The sequence below is a fragment of the Papaver somniferum genome, chromosome 11 (genome assembly GCF_003573695.1).
Source record: "Papaver somniferum cultivar HN1 chromosome 11, ASM357369v1, whole genome shotgun sequence".
Classification (NCBI taxonomy): domain Eukaryota; kingdom Viridiplantae; phylum Streptophyta; class Magnoliopsida; order Ranunculales; family Papaveraceae; genus Papaver; species Papaver somniferum.
This window is the reverse complement of record NC_039368.1, coordinates 24,878,810-24,895,917: the sequence shown is the minus strand read 5'-3', so window position 1 is coordinate 24,895,917 and position 17,108 is coordinate 24,878,810. Positions and strand designations below refer to the sequence as shown.

General features: G+C 36.8%; 1 protein-coding gene across 2 annotated transcripts; it reads left to right on the top strand.

The window, feature by feature from the left end:
- Positions 1 to 10,539: 10,539 nt before the first annotated feature.
- Positions 10,540 to 16,035, top strand: LOC113322450 (protein IQ-DOMAIN 1-like). 2 transcript variants are annotated; one of them, XM_026570533.1, is made up of 7 exons: positions 10,540 to 10,786; positions 12,387 to 12,507; positions 13,107 to 13,355; positions 13,874 to 14,101; positions 14,688 to 14,801; positions 14,893 to 15,358; positions 15,539 to 16,035. In XM_026570533.1, the coding sequence occupies exons 2-7, from the start codon at positions 12,421 to 12,423 to the stop codon at positions 15,688 to 15,690; spliced, it is 1,296 nt and encodes a 431-aa protein (XP_026426318.1). In that variant the 5' UTR covers positions 10,540 to 10,786; positions 12,387 to 12,420; the 3' UTR covers positions 15,691 to 16,035. The 2 variants fall into 2 exon arrangements, with proteins under 2 accessions (XP_026426318.1, XP_026426319.1); XM_026570534.1 differs by lacking the exon at positions 10,540 to 10,786 and adding an exon at positions 10,879 to 11,078.
- Positions 16,036 to 17,108: the final 1,073 nt, after the last annotated feature.

Sequence of the window (17,108 nt, the reverse complement as noted above, 5' to 3'; positions counted from 1 at the left end):
CCCGTATCATCCACAGACTAGTGGTCAGTTGAGGTTTCCAATAGGGAGATAAAACGTATATTAGAGAAAACAGTTAATCCTAATCGGAAAGACTGGTCGTCTAGGCTTACTGATGCCTTATGGGCTTACCGTACTGCGTTTAAGACCCCATTGGAATGTCGCCTTATCGGCTTGTTTATGGCAAGGCATGTCATTTACCTGTTGAGTTAGAACATAGAGCTTATTGGGCTGTTAAGCAGCTAAATTTTTCACTGACAAGGCAGGAGCCCATAGGAAACTCCAGCTCAATGAGTTGGAGAGATTCGTAGAGATGCGTATGATAGTGCGAAGGAGTATAAGAACAAAATGAAACTTGTGCATGATAGAATATTTAGAAGACATTTTCTCCAGGTCAAAAAGTTCTTCTGTATGATACCCGCTTACATCTTTTCCCTGGGAAGTTACGTTCTCGGTGGACGGGTCCTTTTATTGTTCGCACTGTTTTTCCTCATGGAGCTGTTGAAATAAGTCACCGGATGGTAGTAGTTCTTCGAAGGTTAACGGTCAGAGATTGAAACCCTTTTTAGAGCCCTTTCCTACAGGTGATGTTGAGGAGGTCCCTCTGGAGGACCCTGTTTACCCTTGATTGACCATCGAGGCGGATTGTATGTTGTATATTAGTTTTTGATTTTCTTCACCCAGGTACTATCTTTCCAACTTCTCCTCGTGTTTTGTTACTTTTGGTACTGCTCTTTCATTAAAACATTGAGGACAATGTTAGATTTAAGTTTGGGGGGGGGAAGAAACTTTTTGTTAGTTTTAAGTTGCAATAAATAAACTCCAGAGCCTAGAAATTTACGCCTATTAGGATAGCACTAACCAATCTAAGTGGATGGAAACATTTTTGTTTTAGGAGTTGAGGAACCAATCTGACTAGATGGAAACATCTATAGAGTCTATTCATAAAAGCACAGAGCTCAGGTGTTAGAAATAACATGATTTTCGCCATATCTTGTCGAGTCCTTTTCATTTCTATTTTTAGTTTTCTTTTATTTCAAGTGATTTGGTGGGGCACACGATTCAAGTTGTTACCTTTGCTAGGGTGAAATAGAGTGACTGAGTTACTAAAAAAAAAAAAAAAAAGACCGGACCAGTTAGACCAATCGGAATAAGTATTAACACTTGGATAGCAATATGCGTGTGTTCTCCCTGTTTCCGTCGCCTAAGCAAGCGTGGAATGCAGGACCCGTGGGAACTATCGTGTAATCTGCTGACAAGAAGCATGCGCTTGGATCAAAAAGATCTATTCATGCCGTTAAGTTAAAAAAAAAAAAATGGTTATTGTTATGTGTAGTCAACTGCTGGTTCCCTTGTATTTGCCAGTTTGTTGATCTAGATTTAAGTTATTGACCACTGGTTCCCTTGTATATGCCAGTGTGTTAATATTAGTCAGACCGGTATCTCAGTCATTTAGGTTAGGTTCATCTTGGCAGAGGCCTTCAGACAGATATGGGAAACACCGTTCGCTTTTCAACCATCTACATTTTTCTTTTTCCATCTTCTTAATCTTTTCATGTGATTAGTCTAACTCCAAGTATGATGTCCATCGTGAAACTATCTTAGTAGAGCTCTGTCACTTATATGAATTTTAGTATGCTTGAGTGCAAACTCGTATACAGCAATTGGAATTTCGCGTCAGGGTACTTCCTCATGTAATTAATAAGTATGCCAACCAAGGAGGTTCTTTAGTGCTTTCCAAGATTTTTCGTAGATAGCTAGGGTCTGGAGTATTGGTTTTTGTGGGTACACCTCTGATAAACCCACCCAAGATTAACTCGGTCACTTTTCAAGAATAAAATTTGCTCGAGGACTAGCAAATAATAAGTTTGGGGGTATTTGATAGACACATTTATGTGTCTATTTTCATCTCTTTTGTGTATTTTTTTAGTACCCATTTGTTCTTATTACGGTGTTTTTATGTTTGTTTAGATGTTTTTGGAGAAAATACCCTTCTGTGGAAAGAGTTGCTCAAAAAGTGATGATTTACACCCCGGAGAAAAGTACTAAAGGCACCCCAGAAATGCACCGGAAACGTCCCGGAAATGTCCCGAAGGAACCCAGAAAATTACTATTTCCACCCAAGAATTACTATTTCATCCCAAATTGCTAAAGGGACACCCGTACAGGATTAGGGGTAGGACATTTTGTTCTCAAAAATTCAAATTTTAAGAAATGACGGGAAACCAAGAACAGGTTCTGGCAGATTTTTGTTTCGATTTTTGAACGATCTACAAAGAGATTCAATGGCTGAAACTTGGTGGGATTGTTCCTGGGACATGTATAAATCTATTGGTTGCGCTATGGTCAATCGAATTTGGCTAGGATTAGCTAGGGAAGTCACGGGCAGAAAACAGAGCTGCACGTGCAGGAAAGGGATAATCGTGAGTTCTGGGAGGATCAATGTGAGTTCTGATGATGTGTGAGGGTTCGAGCAACATCTTGGGTGATGACTAGATGATTTGGAACGTGCTGGGGGATATCTAACGCGTGAAGAATCTAATTCAGGAAACTTTTGCTCAAGAAAATATTCGGAAGATATATTCTTTAAACACCGAGTAATGAAGATTATATGGAGTAATTGAGGGAGATTCAACGAGCTGTAGGTGTATAAATATGTTACCTTGGAGTACTAGAGAGGTTGTCGAGAGTTTGGGGGCTTGAGGAGAACTGAGGAGCAAGAAATCACCATGAACAGCAAGCTTCCTGCTGCTGTTTTATGCTGCTGATGAAGATGAAGAACATGAAGAACAGACTCTCAGAAACCGTCGTTCTTTAACAGTGACAACGACAGCGGCTCGTGGGTCTTAGGTGTGGGTCTTAGAACCCTAGCGACAACAGCAGTTAGATTTTATCGTTTATTCTGGACGCCTTTTGTGCGTCGCATATTACAGTTTCACACCATTTTCTCTTCTTCTCTTTATTGTAAACACCAATTGAGCTTAATAAAATATTTTGAGAGGTATTTCACCATGATGAGCTAAACCCAAGCACTGGGACGACGGAGAAAGCCTTAATTCATCCATGTGGTAATTTAATTAATTCTTTTATTTACTTTTTGCACTAATTTTAATTGAATTAAGATTTTAAATTAATTACTTGTGATTTTATTTGATGGAGTATGCTTGGTCCTAGGGATTTTTGATGCGCCATGCTCATAAAATACAACTAATATTTTATAAAATCTATCTTGGCAATAAACTAGAGTTAATATTTGTTTTGTTTTTGAACTATAATTGTTAGAATTAATTTCTGAACCACTTGAAAATGAAAAAAACGGCCGTATCTTTAGTCCCAGTACTCTTGCCCATATTGTTAATATTTTTTGTATATATTTTTATTTTTAAATCTTTACAAGTCCGAGCAATGAACTTTTACTACCACTTTCAAAACTATAACAACAAGTGTAGAAGATGTGATTAGTTTACCTTGTTTTAAATTAATATTGAGAGATTGAGAAATTATGGTGTGAGTTGAAATGATTTTTGAAGTTGATAATTTATAGGGGAGGGAAATTTCTGGCCATTGGATGAGGAACTGTTGAGCGATGATCAAACTGACGAGCGATAGAAAAACTAGCGCCGCCGCTGTTTGGACCATCGAGCGTTGTTCATACCATCAAGCGATGGAGTCATTATTGCTCGCCAGAGATTCTTCTATGTATGCCTAAGTGGTATATTTGACACTTAGGCACTTACTTTTGACACTTTGCGATACCCATAGTGGGTGCTAAAGTGGGAAATCGCGTTGTTTGGCATGTGCATATGAATAAGCCTAAGATGTGTGATACTCATAAAATAGTACATATTATGTTGTACTGCAGATGTGGTGTTGCTGTTATTTGAAAATATATGTTTGTACATTGTTTGATGTATGCCTTTGTGTTTGTGGTGTTATTTTTGGACCATATTTGTACAGGTTAAAACATGTCTGCTGCTGGTCCTGATCCACATACCCTTTGCTACTCTTATATACACCACATTGCATATTTGGTTACATTGTTTTCGACTTTGGAGGTTTTGAAGTTCACCATATGTAATGCCTGAAGCTGGTTGACTATCTCAACTATTGTTGTTAATTATGTTGAAAATGGAGTGAAAATCCCTTGTTGTTGATGATTTTTCGCTTCAAGGACTTGTTGTATCACATTTTCAGAAGAATTTAACTTTGTTTAATTTGCATGTGGATGTTATTTATTCTGGTGCATCTACTTCTTCGAAATGTGTTGATATTGATAACAGTTCAGAGTTGGTTGTGCCTCTTGTGAGTGCTAGAAAAAAATTATTAGAAAGATAGTAAAGAGGTTTCAAGTATTTTTGTTTTCGGATGGTTGGGAGGGTATTTTTGAAGAAAGAAATCATTTATTCCATGATGATCATGTTGAAGTGGTTCGTATAGCATGTGAAAAATATTTTTTGAGGACTGGCTATAAGGTGATAAAAAACAAGAATGACTCTTAGATATACATGGTCAAATGCAACAATGATAGGTGCTCCTGGATGCTTCACACTATTGCGATTAATAAGTCTTTGGATGTTTTTAAGATAAATAAATACATGGGGAGGCATACTTGTGGTGCTGGTTGCAGGTTGAGGAGTCCCACAATTTTGAAAAGCTTGTAAATAATTTAGTTCATGAACGTTTCAAGCATAACCCTATCATAAAGCCTTAAGAGATTATGAACTATATTAAAGTTGGTGGGGGATCAACATCATGTATCACCACACACACCATGGATTAGACTTGTCGCATCAAATGATTTTTGGCGACGATGTAAAGTCGTACACTGATCTTGTATGGTGGATGAATGCCATTAGGGAAACCAACCCTGGTTCGTATATTGATTTTGACTACAATGACGCAACAAAGAGATTCGGTAGACTTTTCATTTGATTTGGATCTTGTAAAGAGGGTTATAAACTTTATCGTTGAATGATCTTTTGCAATATTACATTTGTTACTGGCACTTTTAAAGGAGCTCTCATGGCTGTGACATGTCTTAACGACAATCAAGGTAACTGTTTTGTTTGGTACATGTTGATATGTGCTCTTTTTTATGTAAAATTACAAAGAGATATGTACTGTTTATTCCTTACTTTAATCTTCAATAAACATGATTCATATCTCGTAGAGCAAAACCTTTACGTTATTTCATATCTAAATTCTCAAGACCAAATGGTGAAGTAGTTTTTATGGTATATGTATTGTTGTAATGTTTTTGTTTGGTACATATTGATATCTACTTTCCATTCCTTTGCAATTCAGAATCAGTTGCTTTAACTTTTAATTATTTTGTAGGTTTTTATCCACTTTCAGATGCATTAGTTCCTGCAGATAATAATGAAAGTTGGAATTGGTTTATGCTCAATCTTCAGAAAGTTGTGGATCATCGTCGCATCACTTTTATGACTGGCCGAGGTGAAGAGTTGTTGAAATATATTCCTGAAGTTTTCCTTGATTTTTATCATAGCTAATGCTTCTTCAACTTTAAAATAAACTTACCTATCAACAAGTCTGATGAAAAGTATAAAGAAGTGATTGATTGTTTCCAAAAAGCGACATATGCACTTTCTCCAGCAAGATACTAAGAAGGTCTTAAAGAAAAGGTTTATTTGGGAAGGCCTTGGGTTGCTGATTACGGCTTCTTAGGGAAAAGTGTTCTCGTACATTCTTCCCGGGTTGTAGGTTTGATCAGACTTCACCAAGTTTGCCGAATCTTTTAATAATTAGATTCTTCGCAATAAGAAGTTGTGCCCGTGCTCTCTTTGACACGATAAGGTTTATATCAGTTTCTTGTAACAGTATAAGCTTATACATATTAGGTTTTTATCAGTTTCTTGTAACAGTACAAGCATATATATATTGTAGAATAATATGATTTGCTTTTCTTTTTTTTTTCCGTGTAGGCTACGTATAATGGAGTTGATGTCAGAACATCGCGCAGATAGTTTTTTGATGGACCCATAATTCTTAACCCATGTGTATCAAGCCTTGCTTGAACTACACATTCAGATTGGTCGTCCTTGGAAAGTTAACCAGTCACATTCTCACGTCTTTGAAGCAATGTTTTAAAAACCGGACTAGACATCAAACCGGTAGAGATACTGGGTCAGGGCCAACTGGTTCAAGCAATGGTTCGATCGGGTTTTACCGGGTCAAATATATATATAATAATCCTTAAATAAACATTAATCCTATTTAACATTTCATATTGCATCTGAGGAAACATATGGAGTAATTTTGGTAAACGTGATGGTAGTGGGATATTATCAAGACTAGTCAAGTTCTTGGGTTTGGAAGAGTATTCTCAAGGGTAGAGATATTAGCAAGATTAGTTTTCGGTGGTTTGTTAGTGATGTCACTAATATAGATATTTGGAATGACCAATGGGTAGATCCACTGCCTTTACATATGCTGGTAGATGACATCCCTCCTTCTCTTCGTCACATCTTGGTAAGCATCCTTATCGATAAGGATTGCAGAGGTTAGGATTTGAGTACAATGGAACATTTTCTACCTCACATTCTAGAAAAAATTAGTCATTGCAGTTCCTTTATCTTCTCCCAAAGAAGATGCTTTGGTCTGGCCGGAAGATAAGTCTGGCTAAGTAACAGTTAAAAGTGTTTATCACTTTTGTGCAAAGAAAACAATATTCCTCCTTCTGACAATAGCCATTGGTCCAAGCTAGGAAGACTCACTTCCCTCCTAATATTAAGCATTTTCTTTGGAAAATAGCTCACAAAAGATTACTTGTTAGAGAAGACCTCATTCGTAGAGGGCTTCAGATTACTCCGGGTTATCCATTGTGTCATTCCAATGTTGAGTCTATTACTGATTTATTTATTTCTTGTCCTTTAGTCTAACTTCTGTGAGACAAAGTTGCGAAAAGATGGGGTGTCTGGGTACCTCGTCATGCAGTGGGACTTCATTCTCTTATAAAGTCACTTTATTCTTAACAATGTTAGACTCTTGTGGAATGGTTAACCCTTGGTCCTTACTTAGTGTGGAGTATTTGGTGGCATAGGAATGCTTTTGTGTTCAGAGGATCTCATTTCTCTACGGATTCTATTATCAAGAATGCAGTTATGAGGGATTCAGGATTTGTTTGTACGCAACCTACCAAAGCTCATCATCCTATTATTACTATATTTTGTCCATGGTCTTGTCCCCCTGGTGGGTATGCTAAGCTTAATGTTTGATTCTACTTTGGTCAGGTTACAGTCTTAATTTGAGCGGATATCAAGAAGATAACATTTATTCATACTACGTGCTCCACGAAAGATTATATTTCCAGACTTGTCTTTAATATGTCATATTGAAAATAACCTTATGACCTTTATCACAAATTTGACTTAATGAAAAAAGATTGGCTTTCATCCCTTTGATATAAACAACATCATGGATTTCAGGTATACTTGGTAGTTTGATAGTTCATTTCTTGCCGATTAGAGAACTCCTTCCATCTCCGAAAGTAACATATCCTCCTTTATATTTTTCTGCTTTTATGAACCATGAGAGATCACCTATCATATGTCTAATGCAACCACTATCCAAAAACCATCGGAATGGAGAGATAGATTTGAATGCAAAAGCACCCATACAATTTTTAACAGAACCTTTACTAGTGGAAGTTTTTCATGATAGTTTCTCAGAGACAACATTATTCAAATTATTTCTCTAAGTTTTAATAAAGTTTTTAAACATACCAAACAATTGTTGAGCCTGTTTAAACAAAAATTTTGCATAACAAATTTTTTGATTGAAAACTTTACGTGATTGTTGAAAATGTTCATATTGATTGCAGAACATGCAAGTGATTTCAAACCTGATTGGTTTGTGCATGAATCAATTTCTTTCGAAATTGGTCTATTAGGTATTAGATATCTGATACCTCGTCTATCACCTAGTTTCCAATAGTCAGTTATCATATTAGAAATTAAGGGTGAATCTTTTATAGATAAATTCTTAAGATCCGAATATTCCTTTTTAACAAGTTTTAACTCATCCAAAGTATTGGTAATTTCTCCATCTAATAACTTTTTCTTCTAAAATTGCTTGAAGCACTGATCCTCTATCGATTACATCATGAAGATGAATATCTGTGGCTTTATGTCGCTATGAAGATGATCAATCATCCTTGCCATACTAAAGTTTTGATGACAAAGTCTATCAATATTTTGTGCAATAATTGATAGGGATTCATCAAACACTAAGTTTCTCGAATTATAGATTGAAGGGAAAAATCTTCATTCGTATTTTTCAGGATTTTCATACCGGATGTAAAGTCGTTACGTATGAAACCCGCTCTGATACCAATTGAAATGACGAGGGTACCTAGTACGCCATAATCTTTTCGAATCTAATGGCCCACAAGCATATGAGTAGAGAAATGCTCTTACAATTTAATAACTTTTAATGCAGAAAAGTAAAAGCACACAAGCAAAACAGTTTTGTTAACGAACCACAAATGCAGAAAAACCTCGGGACCTAGTCCATCTTTGAATACTCTCGGACAAACAACACTACCAACTTCGTATAGTTGAGACCAAGTAAAATACCCCTAATTACCTAGTTTCCTCAGTATACATGTGCCTACAACCAATCTAGCCAACGCACGTGAATCCTAAGATAGAGTCCATTATCTTAAGTTGCTTCAACCGCTGTGAAGACTTCAACCACTCAACTCCTTTGGATCGTCTTCCAAACAGTAAATGACTAATCTGTTTGGTAACCACTCTTCAATCTCAAGAAGTAAATCAGAGATTATTGTTGAATGCAACAAGGGCTCTTATTTTTAAATCAACAAACTCCTTTGTCCGGTTTAGACCAATCAAGATGTAGATTACCAAAATAATCAGATCTAGAATTACAAACCATCATATTCGGATACTGATGAATACCACCAAATGATAGCTTGCCGATCTATTACGACTATTCAATCAATCGCCTATCAAAGATAAACGAGATATAATCGAATCCCAGCCAATCAAATTTGTGAACCATGAAAACTCGGAACATAAAAAATCACACATATCTGGAACATGAAAAATCGCATATAACTATAGGTTACTGGTTTTTGTATTTTAAAACCGGTTTGAACAGTTATGATAATTGTTCCATTTCTGATTCAAATTTTTCATGTTTAATTTTTTTTCTCATCGGCCTTCACGGTGCAAGCGGTCATCTACTGTTTGCTCAAAATAACCAGAGATGTCAATGTGGTTATTCTCTGGCTGACATTAAGCAGGTAAAGTACCATTACGCAACAGAATCAGCCATTATAAGATTTGCCTGTGCCTTTACAAGATAGTAGCATATAAAGGATCGAATTGATCGTCCGAGGCATTGCATTAAACAATTTGTTCTAAGAGCCATTCAGAGCATCCACAGTGGGCGAGTATAACCAAAAATTTGGGATGAGATCGTAACACAGTGGGACGGAGTAAAGATCAAATCCCAACCAAAGATCAAATTCCAGACCAAATATGGTCGCGACCAAATCCAAATTCTAATATAGTCGGGCGTAAATTTAAAGTACGCTTGTTGCTGGGCGTAAATTTAAAGTACGCTTGTTAACGGGCGGAGATTTAAATTACGCCCGATGAAAATTCAAATTAAATAAAAAAGAAAAAGAATGAGGCGGACTTACCAAAAATGGGGCGGACTTTTAAAGTCCGCCAGATGAAATTTTAATGGGGCGGACTTTTAAAGTCCGCCTGATGAAAGTTACAAAAAATGGGGCGGACTTTTAAAGTCCGCCTGACGAAATTTTAATCATGTACCGTTGCGTCACAACATGGACTAAACCCAAAATTTGGTCTTTTATTTGATCTTTGATCTTTGGTTTTGATCGCACCACTGCAGTTGCTCTCAAGAGACACAAATTCTATAATGTCAGCAGTAAAGTTTAGAGTTAGGTAGGGAACTCTCTAACACCCACGTTAAATTCAAAATCCCTACATCAGATAAAACCCCATCACGACACGTGAATTAATTTAAATAATTCACACCAAAAATATAATTTCATACAAAATCAACGGTTAAGGAAATTTCACATAAAGAAAACAGTCTTAACATTTGGATTCTAGTGGCTTAGATTCACCAATCATTCTAACTTTAACTAAAAATATTTGACTCATTAGATTTTCGCTCCATTTCCTATTCAAGCAACTGGCAGAACTAACGTGCGCTAGTGTTAACATGCTCTAGTCGCTATCCATCTTAAAAATCGTGGAGTAACTCCTGGGGAGTTGAGTCGTTGAGACAAAGCGCCACGACCTAACATTTTTCACGTGTCGCTTCCTGAATGGCCATTGTACTTCTCATAATGTGACTTCACCGCTGCGTATTTTATCACAACGAAAATTTTATAATGTACTTCTGAACATCGAGCTTGATAACACAGTTGAGGACAGGTTTAATAAATTTGAAGCTGGGTCCCACGTTAAACAAAATTTAGTAAGTTGTCCTTTTACTGCTATTATCAGAAAAACTTTAACGTTAATTAATTAGTTAACGTTAAAGTGCAGAGAGAAAGAGAGACTGATGAGGAGATTGTGGTAATATAGAGAGAGAGTTGGAATTGGATCGTGGAAGTAAAAAGCCAAATAGAGCGGAAAAGAAAGAATTGGTTATTTTGAATTTGACGTTATCTGTTTTGATGATTAAAGATTTCGTTTTCTTTTGCTTCATTTCTGGTTCATCTTCTTCTTCAACAACTACTCACTAATGGAAACTTATACACTCAAGGGTGAGTTTTTATTTAGGGTTCTTACTTTACATTTTGTTTCTGCTTGGGTTGCTATTGTTGTTGTTTGGTTTTGATTTATGTACCAGTGAATTATTATGTCAACTTGTTTGGTGGAATAGTATTTAGTTTCGTGATCTTTAGATCTACATTGTACTCCAACTGAGTTCTCATGATAATCTAGTGGTTCTGTTGCTGTAACTTTCGTTGTCTTTTTTTATCTCTGGGAATGTTTTCTTCCACTGTTTTTTATGTGTTTGTAGTAGAAGCTCTTGGACCCGAAGAGATTGCCAAGGTTGATCATTTTTTACATGGTTTAGTTTTTAATTTTTGCTGAAAATGAAGTGTTGTTATTTCTATTTTCGGTCTTGGCGTCCTCGTTGAATTCAATTTGAGAAATCAAAGATATGGTGATTCCGGATTCTCGTTCTTTTAGTGTCTTTGTTGGAAATTAAGTGGAAGCAAATAAAAGCAAATTTCACTGATGTTTTATTGCTAGGTTTTAGTTAACTTATTGTAGTTTAAGTTGGTGACGATTCAAGGAAATTCCTAATACAGGTGCCAATTTCTCGATGACCTTGACCTCATTCTTACTTAGGTTTTTCTAGGATTGATAGAATTGGTTGGGTTTCAACTTTTTGGTACGAATTTAACAGGGAGACTTTGGGTTTTCAATGAAAATGGTGTTTCTTCTTTTGGTTAACTACGTGAACTAGTGATCCCGTGATATATTTATAGTATTCGAAAATTTCGAATCGTGTTTCTCAGGGGTAAGGATGGTTTAAGTGACTGGAAGAGTGTCTTTGAGTTTATTTGCATATATCAAGGTTTAGTAGTTGTATTCATGCTTGTGGTTCTGATTTGTCTTACTTTGATTGTACTCAATTCTTAATGACCTTGTAAAACTAAACAACACTGTCCTTGATTATAGACCTTAAGGGGAAGTAGGAGTCGCAAAAGATAGGATATTACTATTCTAAATCCTAAACAATAAACATGTACGAGAAGGCTCTCATAGCTACCAGAAAAGGGATAAGAGTATAAAACAGTCAATCACTATTCTAATGTTCAAGCTCTTGCTTGAACACAATCTAGAAAACCTTGGGAACTATAATTTCTTTGCCGCATCATTTATAGTTTTGCTAGGATCACTTAAGTATTTGTTAACTCGATTTGACAGTGGCTGAAATTTATCGCAGAAACGTGGCAGTAATATAACCAATATATTGTTTGTGGGAGCACCTAGCAAGATTTACCCTCCAGCAAATAGTAGTTGTTATATAGGTGTGGGATAATGGTGGTGTTGCTGATGGTTAATTAGTAACTTTAGAACAAACTTATTCACTGATTGCTGCTGTATATGGTGTTTGTTCCCTAGGATGATGCTAGTGGTCTTACAGTGTTATCAAAGTACCTAGTAAATAACATAAATTATGTCAGTGTTAAGTTAGTTAAAGCCTTGAATGGTTCTCTTTCATATTTCCTTTCTAGTTGCAAATGTGTCATTATATTGATTTTTTTTTTCATGCATTTTGTCCAGCTATGCTATATTTTGATCTAAGTACCACCTTAAAACACTGATATTTGTTTTCTTTGTTGGCAGGTATTTATTTCTGACAGCTTAATTAACTGATGTAATGGGTGTGAAATGGCTTAAAGCACTTGTTGGCTTAAAAAAGCCTGAAAAATCACAGTTTTCGGAGAAATCAGAGAAAGATGAGAATGTGAGTAGTGCAATTTTTTCTCTTTATACTAAATAGTAACTTTTTGGTGTTTCTGTGATTTCTGCTGCTTAGTACTTTCCAGTAATGCTCTTTGGCATGTTGAAATAATTTATTGTCCTGTCTTTTACGGCTTCCAACTGTAGCCTTTAACTAAATTATAGGAGGGAACTACTCATATTGGTGGTTATTGTTAATTTTTAAGTATGTGATTGATCAGCTGAAAAGATTCAGAAGCTGCCGTGATACTTAGTAACCATTTTTGCGTGACTGTAGTTGCTCACGTTCTCCATAATTTTGTGTAATATAAGCAAGATGTTACCTTGTTGTACACCTAAGCTGTTGATTTCCATTGCTGTTTATCTTTCGAGGACCATTTGTGGGCCAACTTTGCTGTTCAATTAGTGCTTGGTGTATGATATATTTCGTTACTACCTGGCTAGACTTTTCTCACATTTGACCTATCTGGCTTTCAGTCAGTTGTGAGTATAAATCGTTCTGCAACCCAAAGAGGCCTTGTTTTATATTGCATGGATCCCGCTTTCTTTGTCTGCATTTCTTTGTTTCTCAAGCACTTATATCTTCTTTTCTAATAATTACAGAAGGCTTCACCTGGTAGTCGGTTTTGGCATCGTAGAAAACAATCCATCCAGATTGATAATAATATACTCAAGGAAGAGTTTTCCCAAGATACAGATCCAAAAGTAGGAGATGATGGTGTTCATATTGATTCAGATAATGTCAGCTCTGCTGATAGCTCACTCCAAGTACAGGATGTAAATCAAACTAAAGTGAATGAGGAAGAGGAATGGGCTGCCACGCTTATACAGACAGCTTTTCGAGGTTTTCTGGTATGACTATTTCTATTTGCATCATCAGTACATTTTAATTTGTAATTCTTTCTTGGATCATTCTATTGTTGGGAAAAAAACTTAACATAGAGTTGGTGATGTCCATTGTTACTAGTTTTTGACTAGGAACGGAAGATTTTCTCTTCGACTATTTTGTAATAAACAATGGTCCAGGATCGGGTAATTAACTTTAGTGGTGTGAAGTTTCCGCCTGTGTTTGCCCCCATATGTCAAAAATATATTAGGGTCCATTATAATAGCAATGAACACATTAACCATCGCAACCCCCGCTATTGGCACCTCTACGTAACCTAGTCGTTCAGAAGTACTTTCTAGAGCTCTTTGGGATCGTTTTGGGTGAGAAACGCTTCTGGAGAGTATGATATATTTATGTTTTATATTCAAGTCAGTATTTTAGACATGGGTTGCAATACCCAACTAAGTTGGGACTTCAAAAGGGTTGCTTGTTAGAGGAGAAAAGAAAGGATTCTGTTGAAATTTCCATTTTCTGTTCGCAGGCAAGACGAGCGCTGAAGGCCTTAAAAGGATTGGTGAGGCTCCAGGCACTTGTTAGGGGTCATGCTGTAAGGAAGCAAGCTGCAATAACTCTTCGCTGCATGCAAGCTTTGGTTAGAGTTCAGGCTCGTGTCCGAGCAAGGCGTGTTCGCGTAGCATTGGAAAGTCAGTCGTCACAACAAAAAATTCAGGAACAACTTCAGCATGAAGCTCACGTAAAGGAAATAGAGGTAAGACTGTCAGTATGCTGCTAAGGTCTGATCAAAGAACTTCACATTCTAACACTGGTGGTTATAGTTTGTATCTCAGAACACGTCAGTTGCCATGCTACTACATGTTAATGGAAATTTGATCTCACATCGACCAAAATATTTGAAAACGGATCTTTGTTCGGCCAGATATATACGCGAGTTGAAAAGTAATCTGCCTTCCAATAGAATCACGCTCTTAAGCGGGACACCTGTTCTGTGACATTTTAACCTCCGTTTGCATAATTCTCTGACAAGTAGTGTTGAAGGATACTCTACTTTTCCCTTTGAGTCACAAGTTGATACTTGTTGACATGTCACGTAACTGTTCTTCATCTCTATTAGATTATAGAATTTAAATCCACTGTTTTCTTTATCCCCTGTACCGTCATTTCAGAAATTCCTTCTTTTTTCCTTCCTGACTGCGATGATGTTTTGTACCTCCTTCTAGCCCTCTTATATTTATTTCTTGTAGTGGTTGCCCTTCTTTGTTTCCAGTAGTTGGCGCCTGATTGGTTTGCTGAGTTATTCTATGTATGTCAGTATTGATTGTTGAATATTGATGCAGGAAGGGTGGTGTGATAGTGCTGGGTCGGTGGAAGAAATTCAAGCCAAGTTGTTGAAAAGGCAAGAAGCGGCAGTTAAGCGCGAGAGAGCAATGGCATATGCGCTGGCTCATCAGGTAATTAATGATGTATAAAAACATTTGTCCTCGTAACATCTGAAGTTGTTTCGTGTAAAAGTAGTCTTAGCCTAAAACCATCACTTTACAGTGGCAGGCTGGTTCAAGGCAGCAGTCATCCCATACTGGATTTGAACCTGATAAAAGCAACTGGGGTTGGAATTGGTTGGAGAGATGGATGGCAGTTCGTCCATGGGAAAATCGGTTCCTTGAGATTAATTCAAAAGAGGAAGAAAACGGAACCTCGAAGGATATGACTAGCATCAAAACAACATCGTTTACAGCTGTCAATAAGAAAGCCAGTTCACCATTGGATTCCTCAAATAAAAATCTATGTGCATCTCATTCTGATGGAACCGGCTCTTCATCCGGCCAATCTGCTAGTATTTTAGCAACAGTGGGAACACCATCAAGCATGTCAAAGCCTAATCTGTCTTCAGTGGATCCAATTGAAGAAACGAAGACACGGTTAGTAGCCAGATCCTATAGTAATCCAAAAGAAAGACCGAAACAACACGACAAACAAACAAACAAGCGGTTGTCCCTGCCGAACAGCGGTAATTCTTTAATACATCAGTATTCTACTTGTTGCAAATTAACTCAGATTGGATTTACAAAGTTGACTCTAAAACCTTTTAAGAAAGTTGGTAAGCAGTTGAGAGTGGTTTGAAACATTAGCAGCATTAACAACTTCTCTATCTATGCTTAAAACTCTTGTTTACAATGTTCATTAACAGGTCTTGGTCCGCAATCAGCCAGGCGCCCCAGTAGAGCCATTGCCAACAAAACCCCAGATTCAAAGAAATTCATCAAGGATAAACCAAAGGTAGATGTTGATTCCACCCCTCCAGCAAATACAACCCGACCAAATGTTCAGGTGCGGATTTGAGGAACTCATTTGCAATTCTCTATACTCATCTAGTGGAGCAATTGATAAATGTGATCCTCGGGATTTCCTGCTTAGATGCAGAAAAGGGCCCAAGAAAAGTCTTTAGGTTAATTAAATACGCAGTGGTGTCATTGAAGAATAGAGTTTCTGATTATCATGCAGCGTAATCCAAAGAAGAGCTATTTAACTCGGCTACTTGGTTGGTTGTATACTAAATTGTTAATTAGAGAGGTTTGTACTACTATTTATGTATGTCTCATTAAGTAGAGAAATCACTCCGTATCAATCTTGTCTGAGATTTTTCAATTATTCTAATCCAATATATCAGTCTTTTCTTTATTACAACTGCAGATACTACCCAGTATCCTGCCTAGCACTAGTAGCAATGCTCTCTTCGACTCCTATGTTGACAACAATTACCAGCACTTTTCATTCTTTAAACTTGGAATGGACATCCTTGGAATGGTTATGCCTCACTTCGTGTTAATGGAGAACCTCCTTGTTTAGTAACTACAGCCGAAAAGGGTCAATAAAATCTTCTTTTACTAACAAAAAAAAATTAAAAACTTTAGCCGAAAGGGAGTATGTACCTAGACCAAAACGTTGATTTGAATATATATATATAGTCTTAAAGACTGCCAATCCACAATTCCACGGGATAAATAAAGAGATAATACACGTGTCGTGGGTGTAGTTAAGTAGCTCCTCTACACACTAATAAACCTGGCCGGATTGGGGTATACCCGATTTTAAAGGGACTTATTCGAAGGGCTCGCGGTGTTAAAATGAGCAAAGTTACAAAAATACCTTTATGCATTATAATTAAAACTAAACCTAATTCCTTTTATTTCATCTTCTTCTCTTCTTCTTCACCATACCGGCTAAAATTGGTCCATTTTCATCAAAAATCGATTGAAAACTCGTCGATTAATCTTCAAACATAGAGCGGTAGAAGGCTACTCGTATGAAACAAACAAATAGAAAACCTAATCAAGCTAACCCCTGGAATTGCAAATTTAGTTCAACATAAACGGAGTAAAAAAAACGTTGAAGAAGAGGAAATCAACGCCGCTGAAACCGACGAAACTGCGCGATTGAGAAAATAAAGGCCTACTTAAACTCACTACAGTACTTGAATTTTATGTTTGCGTGTCAAATTAGGTCAGAAAAATCAAATTTGTGAATCTGCAGTTACTTAGTCGGAAGGGTCTCTGATTCACGACCCTGCCGACTTTTCATATTTAGGGTTAGTCGGCAAGGTTGAAGACCTTATCGGTTGTTAATATCTGTAACCGCTATTTACAGGGTCGGAACGGTATTCAACTTTAATACCATGCTGGATAAATGTGTTTCTTATAGTCGTTGGATTATAAATTTTTACCTTGCCGATGGTATGCTTTGAAATTTTTTGGTGTTTC

What these genes read in the sequence shown, in the direction of transcription:
- LOC113322450 (XM_026570533.1), top strand. Translation starts at nt 12,421, where the DNA reads ATGGGTGTGAAATGGCTTAAAGCACTTGTTGGCTTAAAAAAGCCTGAA. An exon ending in CAGCTTTTCGAGGTTTTCTG is followed by an intron (nt 13,356 to 13,873) that starts GTATGACTATTT and finishes TTCTGTTCGCAG; the next exon opens with GCAAGACGAGCGCTGAAGGC. An exon ending in CATATGCGCTGGCTCATCAG is followed by an intron (nt 14,802 to 14,892) that starts GTAATTAATGAT and finishes ATCACTTTACAG; the next exon opens with TGGCAGGCTGGTTCAAGGCA.